Source organism: Balaenoptera musculus, chromosome 4 (genome assembly GCF_009873245.2).
Source record: "Balaenoptera musculus isolate JJ_BM4_2016_0621 chromosome 4, mBalMus1.pri.v3, whole genome shotgun sequence".
In the NCBI taxonomy this organism is placed as follows: Eukaryota; Metazoa; Chordata; class Mammalia; order Artiodactyla; family Balaenopteridae; genus Balaenoptera; species Balaenoptera musculus.
This window is the reverse complement of record NC_045788.1, coordinates 112954158-112962688: the sequence shown is the minus strand read 5'-3', so window position 1 is coordinate 112962688 and position 8531 is coordinate 112954158. Positions and strand designations below refer to the sequence as shown.

Sequence of the window (8531 nt, the reverse complement as noted above, 5' to 3'; positions counted from 1 at the left end):
TTTTTTTCTTCAATAGCACCAATTATAAAGTCAATGAAATTTATATAATGACAAAAAAAGGATCATAAAAATCTACAGTCAGAGGGCATCATTTGGCAATTCAAAGCAAGTAATGCCTCTATCTGAGCTTATAAGGAAATCTTGTAAGTTTCACCATTGGCCACAACATACTTAAACCTTTTTTTCTTTAAGTCCAGGAAAAGTAAGAACCACTGCGTACGTGGCCCACAATAAAGTATGCACGTTACTTCACCATCTGTCATCATTCAAATATTCCAAATACAAACATAGAGCATTAACAAAACAGGTTAAAAACGCTTCTCAACATTTTTTTTTCAATAAGACAAAAAAGGTTAATAGTTACAATGGTTTACAAATAAAGTTTAGTGATTGTGCTTTTAAAACCAAAAAAAAAAAAAAAGATTAAAAACAGTGCATTACAAAAACAAAAATCAAACTTCCTTAAGTGGCACTTCTGAAAGTTGAACTGACACTACCAGAAGAAATTTAGGCCAGTTAAGATAGGGATGTCCTTATTCAATTGGTCATTAAAAACATCCATTTGTTTGTAATATGCATTTATAATTGCTTTTTGATTGAAAAATAGAACAAGGTTTTTGCTTGGCTGACTTATGACAATGACTAGACAACCAGAGATCCAACTGGCTTACCCCTACTTATCCAAAAGTACATTTCCAATAAGAATATACTTCAATGATTGAAATGAAGACAAAATAAAGTACCACCATGGGTTGCAAAGAGTATATATTTACAATGTTTCTACCCCATTCAAATTGTTTGTGGTTGTTCTGCATTTGCTATGTATTTTTTTTTTCTCCCAGCAGAGGGTGGTATGAAAGACTGATTTTAAAATCATGTTAAAATGAAGTTATGTTTTAGTTTGCATTAGCAGTTGGTTATAGAAAGATTATATCTTGAGAGCCCTTGACATGAGGTTGATTAGTCAACTTTGAATCTTTGATCAATATTTTGCTGTAAATTGGCTTGGTATATAAGCAGTGCAATGCCACATCTCAGGGGCAAATGCAAAAGAACTGTTTTGTTCTCTCCTGCTGGCTGATGACTGAAGCAAGAAGTCAAATACTTCTCTTGCTGGAAGCAAGGTGTAATGATTTGTTCCAACAGCGAGGGGAATAGGGAGGTTCTTCGTAAGGATAGGGATCAAACAACAACAATAAAACCCCAATAAAATTTAAAAAAAAATGGTATTCCAATAAGAGGAATAAAAACGACAATTTGTACACTCTGATTGCACTGAACATTTTATCTGGCGTCATATGTCATCAGACATGAGGCATCTTGAGTGATAACTTTCACATTAGATCTCACAAGCCTCTCTGGTTGTCTTCAGCTTTCAGTTTCCTGTAAGAGATCAGTTCTTGTTAAATTTTAAAATAAATCTTAGAGTATTGTCTTATTTCACATTTATTTATATGCTTTTATTCTTATAGTTTGTGTTTCTTCATTCATTCCCTAGCTACACTAGAAATGCTCATGGCAACATATTAATTTGTCAATTTTAGCTGGTTTTGATAGCAAATCTAATAGTTCTCTAACAAGTACTAAACTGTGTTCCACAGAGTGTCTGGGTGTTGGCAGGTGTGGCACAGGGTGAGAGGAGAAGGAAGAGGACAAGTTCTTTACTCCCCCAGCCTCAACTCAACATTATAGCTCAATTTTTATTAGTTTTAAGTAGTAGGTTGTCTATGATGACTATTTTCCCCAAAAGGGCTCTTCTAAAGAAAAACAACCAAAAACCTAAAAAATAACTTTTCTAACAGCATTTGCAAAAGGAAAGCCTTCTTATTCCAAACCTCAAAATCAAAATATTGATACATTGGGCATTATAGAAAATTCAATTTGACATAATTAATTATAATTTTTCATCTTCTATTATAAAAAGTTTTAGTTTAACACTCAACTTAAACAATCTGCTTGAGATTAAATATATTTGTAAGAAGATAAATTTGTTCCCAACTTGTTTTTTTATTAAATGATGAAAACACAATCTTAAAAACAGGAGATGATTTTATAATATGATGTGATTTACTGCCAACTCTATCTTAAAACACTACCCATAGATTCCAACAAAGGAGTGTATCTTTGACTCAAGAAGATTGGGAAGGTCAGTGTCAAGTATCAGGTTCCCATTTTCAAAAGACTGAAGATGAAAGATAGTTGGCCAGATCATCCTGGTTAACCCCAGTGATCACTAGGGTGGCAGATAACACAGGCAAAACACCCTCACTCACACCTGATAACTCTGTCACCTTACTGGGTTTTTATTATCTACTGTAATATTATGAATCATAATTATCTAGATCAACAGTTCTTATATCCTAACAACATTTTTGCCATATATATTTCCTATGTGAATAGCTACAGATAAATATGAACCCTAAGACCTAAAAAGAAGCTGTTATTACCATTTAAAACTTTGGAACACATTTCAAAAAAATCATTAAATTCTCAGAATTTCAGTTACTGGCATCACTGACAGGGTTTGTGATGAAATAGTAACATTTCTGTAGACTGATGGATGTTTTTAACTTTGAGACTGATATAAAAACTAGTCTAATGCTGGGAAACTTGAAAAAAATTACAGATACCTCTAATTCTTCATTATTATCTTCTCTTTCATATCCTCCAAGAACTTGCATTTCTGCAACATTTCTTCGACCTACATTTGCTTGTTCTCTTTGTCTGCTTCCTGATCCTCTTGATGACATTGAGCTTGAAGAACTAGGATCTCTGGGATTATTTGATGTCGGAAAAGTAGGTCTACAGTAAGGTAGAATATCCTCTGTGTAATGAAATATAATAAGTGCATATGAACACCACTGTACATTTCATTGTATAATGTATCACTTGTATCTATAATTCTGAATGGGGAAACATCAGTTTTTCTGAGGAATAAATGAGGACATTTTATAACAGTAATGAACAAGGCAGCAAAGACTTTTGAAAATGAAAATAACAAACTTGCTGTTTTCCTAGTAGTGGTTGGCATTTTGGTTGATTCTACTCATAAGCTCTTGTCCACCTCAAATTCACTTGAGATCAACATCCTTAAAAGAGGGAAACCAAACCTGGAGTCAGACATGGCTTCCAGTTCTATCCTTCACTATGTGATCTCCCATTATTTTAGGCTTTAGTCTCAACTTTTCTAAAAAAGTGATAATAGTATCTACACTCAGAGGAGCTGCTAGTGTTGATGTGAAAACAAGTGAGACATTGTAATATGTCCCTATGTAAATTATGAAGGAATTATAAGGCATTGATAGAAAAAAAGCCCAGTCTTCTCGAATCACCAAAACAGAGCCAAGCCCGGATTCACTTCCTAGATGCCAACCACCATTTCAACATCATATTTAAAGTTGTGAAACCCTGACTCTCAAAACCTGACATCATTGCTAGCTTCAAAAAACAAGCCTGGGGCTTCCCTGGTGGCACAGTGGTTGAGAGTCTGCCTGCTAATGCAGGGGACACGGGTTCGAGCCCTGGTCTGGGAGGATCCCACATGCCGCAGAGCAACTAGGCCCATGAGCCACAACTACTGAGCCAGCGCGTCTGGAGCCTGTGCTCCGCAACAAGAGAGGCCGCAATAGTGAGAGGCCTGTGCACCGCGATGAAGAGTGGCCCCGCTTGCCACAACTAGAGAAAGCCCTCACACAGAAACGAAGACCCAACACAGCCAAAAATAAATAAATTAATTAATAAGAACAAAACAAAACAAAAAAACAAGCCACTCCAGGGGACTTCCCTGGTAGTGCAGTGGTTAAGAATCCGCCTGCCAATGCAGGGGACACGGGTTCAATCCCTCGTTCGGGAAGATCCCACATGCGGCAGAGCAACTAAGCCTGTGCGCCACAACTACTGAGCCTTTGCTCTAGAGCCCACGAACCACAACTACTGAGCCCGAGTGCCACAACTACTGAAGCCCACACGCCTACAGTCTGTGCTCCGCAACAAGAGAAGCCACTGCAATGAGAAGCTCGTGCACCGCAACGAAGACTAGCCCCTGCTCGCTGCAACTAGAGGGAAAGCCTGCATGCAGCAACGAAGACCCAACGCAGCCAATAAATAAATAAATAAATAAATAAATATAAACAAGCCACTCCAGTTAAGTGCTGTCTCCTGAATTTCTGTCTCCATACTGCTTTAAATTTGGTGGTGCATCTATTGATGCATCTTCCGACTGCTCGCTTCTCTCCAAAGCCTATCCATTCTACCCTTTGGACACCAAACACATAAAAACAAAGCAAAACAAAACCTCTTCCTCATGCCCTTTTGTTTTCCTCCTCTAAAAGCTTCCTCTACGGCCCACATTGCCCGAATGAAATCTGATTTCCCCTGAGGTTTCCACTGAAGTTCCCTGCAGTGGAAGGAGGAAGGTTTGCCTTTAGCTCACTAACACCAGCTCTAAATCACGGCTCCTCCACAAAAATATCCTCCTCTTGTGAGGGCCAAGCAGTCGAGTTATGTAGCCTGTGTAGTCCACCTTGATGATACCTTCCTCCTGTTCTATTCATCACAACTTTAATTCCTGACATAGACTTCTGACTCTCTGGGGTTTCACAGTCCATGTGGACCACTACACCTGCACCCTAGCTTCACGGCACTTGGTCCTCTGCGACCTTCATCTTCAGTCCCTGTTTCATCCACCTTTTTCTACTGAATTTAGTTTTTGACAAACTACTTTATGACAAAATATCTCGTTTGCTAAAAACTTTCCCCTAAGTCTGTGCTCTACATAAATCAATACTTTATCTACTGATTGCTTAGCAAAGCTTCTTGAAAAGCAATCTGGACTCAATATTGGTCATCACAACTCCCATTCACTTTGTATCCCACCGAAATCTACTTATGCCCACATTACTACAAGGAAACTGAGAAAATTCACTGTTGACTTTGATAATGCTAATCATGTTTCAGCGCTTATGTCTCTGGACGTCTCACTGCCTTTCATCTGAAAACCACTATCAATTTAAACATGACTACTCTCTTAGCTCCTATCCCTCCTTCCTTCCTGGCCAGTCTTCTGTGGGTTCTTCTTATGCAGATGCCTTTATGTTGATGCCCTTCCTGCAGGTTTCTACTTTTGGTCCAGCGTGTGCATGTGCACACGTGTGTGTGTGTACAGAAAAACCTTTTTCTCCACTCACCCTGGGTGATTTCATCCATTCTCTCATACTGTAAACTTTTCTAGAATATAGCTGCCATGAGGGCAGATATTTTTCTCTGCTTTGTGTACTGATACACTCTCAGTTTGACATATAATAGGTCTTCAATAAGTATGCTGATTTAATGAACGAGTGGCTTAACTATTTCATCATGATGAGTTATTAATTTATATTTCCTGAGCTCTGCCTGGTTGAACACTTCCCTCTTGAGGGTCCCTCAAACTCCACATGTTGAACACTGACTTCACCATGTCCACTTCTCTGAGATTTCTTCCCGCTCTGTATTCCTTAATATAGCTAATGATGACATCATGCATCATTAAGATACCTAAGACAGAAAACTGGAATTATTTCAGGATCTTCCCTCCCTTCCAACAAACCTCCCCATAACCCTTAAAATGTATCTTTTCCACACATTCAACTATATAACATGTAAGGATGATTTTAACTCTAAAAAGTTTCTTGAATTTTCCCACTCACGCATCCCTGCTCCCACAGCTTGGTTTATATTCTCTACATCTCTTCTGGGGGTTGAAAATACCTTCTAACAAGTCTCTGCTTCTTGAGTTACTTCCCTCTAAACTGGCTTACCTCAGCCACCTTCCTTTTATAGTAACTACAGGCTCTCTCTGATTTAAGCTTACGTTTACCGCAAGAGCTTCATTTTTACCACTTTACCACGTTTAATGTCTAGTAATACTGAATTTCTTATAGCCTCCTCAATGTACCTCAACTTTTCATGCTGACTTTCTCTGCCAGAACAATCTATCCACTCTTCTTACTTAAGCTAAATTCCACCCATCCTGAACACTCAGCTTATGGGTCATTTCCACCAGGAAAGATCAAGAAGTCTTTCTTTATATTCCATCTCCCACAAGACTGGGCTAATTTTCTCTCTCTGGACTCTCAAGTATCATAGCACCATAAACATTAACTGGGCATATACCCTGAGAAACCCATAATTCAAAAAGAGTCATGTACCACAATGTTCATTGCAGCTCTATTTACAATAGCCAGGACATGGAAGCACCTAAGTGTCCATCGACAGATGACTGGATAAAGAAGATCTGGCACATATATACAATGGAATATTACTCAGCCATAAAAAGAAATGAAACTGAGTTATTTGTAGTGAGGTGGATGGACCTAGATACTGTCATACAGAGTGAAGTAAGTCAGAAAGAGAAAAACAAACACTGTAGGCTAACACATATATATAGAATCTAAAAAAAAACCAAAATGGTTTTGAAGAACCTGGGGCAGGACAGGAATAAAGACGCAGATGCAGAGAATGGACTTGAGGACACAGGGAGGGGGAAGGGTAAGCTGGGATGAAGTGAGAGAGTGGCATGGACATATATACACTACCAAATGTAAAATAGATAGCTAGTGGGAAGCAGCCACATAACACAGGGAGATCAGCTCGGTGCTTTATGTCCACCTAGAGGGGTGGGATAGGGAGGGTGGGAGGGAGACGCAAGAGGGAGGAGATATGGGGATATATGTATACGTATAGCTGATTCACTTTGTAATACAGCAGAAACTAACACAACATTGAAAAGCAATTATACTCCAATAAAGATGTTAAAAAAAGAATACGAGTGTACCTGTGAATCTACAGATTACCTGTCTCCCTCTCTGACTATAAGCTCCTTGAGGTCAAGGTTCATGTTTCCACATAAATCTCAGAACTAGTACAATGCTTAATAACACAGTAGATGTTTGATATATGTAGAAATAAATTGAACTAACTGAGGTAAATGTCTGCAAAAAGATCAGACCTTGAAATCTAGAAGACCACTCTCCTTAATTAAAAATAACCATTTGTTACACATGTAAATCAGGGAGCCTCTTTTATTATAAATAGTGTAAATTGAATTATGAAGGTTAAAATTATAGCAATGCACAGAAATGATAATTAAAAGACACATAATTTCATCTCTTTGTTCTAATTCTGCATACACCAAGATCTTTCTGAGTTGTAAAACTTTCTCCTGAAGAATTGAGCTTACTTTGGAGGAAGGTTGCCTGTGAGCAGCAAATTGGTCTGCACTTTCAGGCCAGACATAAATTTCATAATTTATGAATCACTACTTGGAGTATAATCACACAAAGTTAAAAGTTCAGATCACCTTTGGCTTAACTGATAAAAGTAAGCAAAGTTTTTCAAACTTCAGATTGTGGTGATGTCACCACGTACTCTGCGGTCACATAGGAATGCACAGCGTTACCGTCACTTCACTGCTGAGTCCATGCCTGGATGAGGGATTCAGGCTTCTGTCACAGAACAAAGTGAAACTGTCTTCCATATTGAAAGGAAGTTGCTAATGACCAGATGCCCATAGTAAATAGAACAACAGATTGATGTCTAATCTTACCAAAATACAGCTTTGAAAATACAGTTGTAGTTAAAGTGCACTTACAGCCTTCTAAGATTCATTTCCCCATCATTCTTTCCTGATTCCTTCATCAATCACCTTCCTTTTCTTGAATCTCTTCTGCCTAAATAGTTTCTTCTCCTTATTCTATAATAATGTTCAAATACCCTATCCTAAAACATTTTCACAGATTCTGCCTTCCTGTCAAACCCTACCTCGACCTCTCTTCTCCTTCCCAACCTTCTACAAAGAGCCCATACTCTTCACCCCCCTTCCACAACTTCCATTCACTTTCCAGCCCCCTACAGGCAGGATTCTATTCTGACTACTCCACTAAAAACAGTTCTTTTAAATACCACCCACAAAAAACATTTTGTAAAATCTATGTGTCCTCCACCCATTCTCTCACCCCTCACCCCCATTCACACCCACCTTTCACTTCTGTGGCGTTTTATATTCCTTCCTATCTTAAAATTTCTATCTCCATTCTTCCTAGGATACTATTCTTTCTAGCTTGGATAGCTTGATTATTTTATATCACTGGGTGGATTCACCTCAGTTTCTATATAGAATGTCCCTCTGCCAAACATGTATGTATGTATGTATTTTTATTGAAGTGTAGTTGATTTATAACATTATATTAGTTTCAGGTGTACAACGGAGTGATTCAATATTTTTATAGATTAGGCTCTATTTAAAGTAATGGCTATATTCTCTGTGCTGTACAATATATTCTTGTAGCTTATTTATTTTATACATAGTAGACTGTACCTCTTAATTCCCCATCCCTATCCCGCCCCTCCCCCTTTCCCTCTCCCCATGGGTAACCTTTAAATACAATCATCTCTGACTGTGGTGTGTTGGAGAGAGCTCACATGTTCTCATAGGAGCTTACTGTACACGTCTCCTCCCAACTCGACATACACTGATTTCATATTAGTATCTTGAA

The 8531-nt window shown here is 38.2% G+C and overlaps 1 protein-coding gene across 7 annotated transcripts in view; it reads right to left on the bottom strand.

Moving 5' to 3' along the window:
- Window positions 1-396: 396 nt before the first annotated feature.
- ROBO1 (roundabout guidance receptor 1) overlaps window positions 397-8531 on the bottom strand; it is a 380851-nt gene continuing 372716 nt past the window's right edge. For all 7 annotated transcript variants that reach the window (XM_036850840.1, XM_036850842.1, XM_036850845.1 and 4 more), the window contains 2 exons: window positions 2631-2824; window positions 397-1383 (listed from right to left, as the gene is read on the bottom strand). In XM_036850840.1, the coding sequence (XP_036706735.1) occupies window positions 1369-1383; window positions 2631-2824 (209 nt within the window). In that variant the 3' untranslated portion in view covers window positions 397-1368. The remainder of the gene's footprint in view (window positions 1384-2630; window positions 2825-8531) is intronic.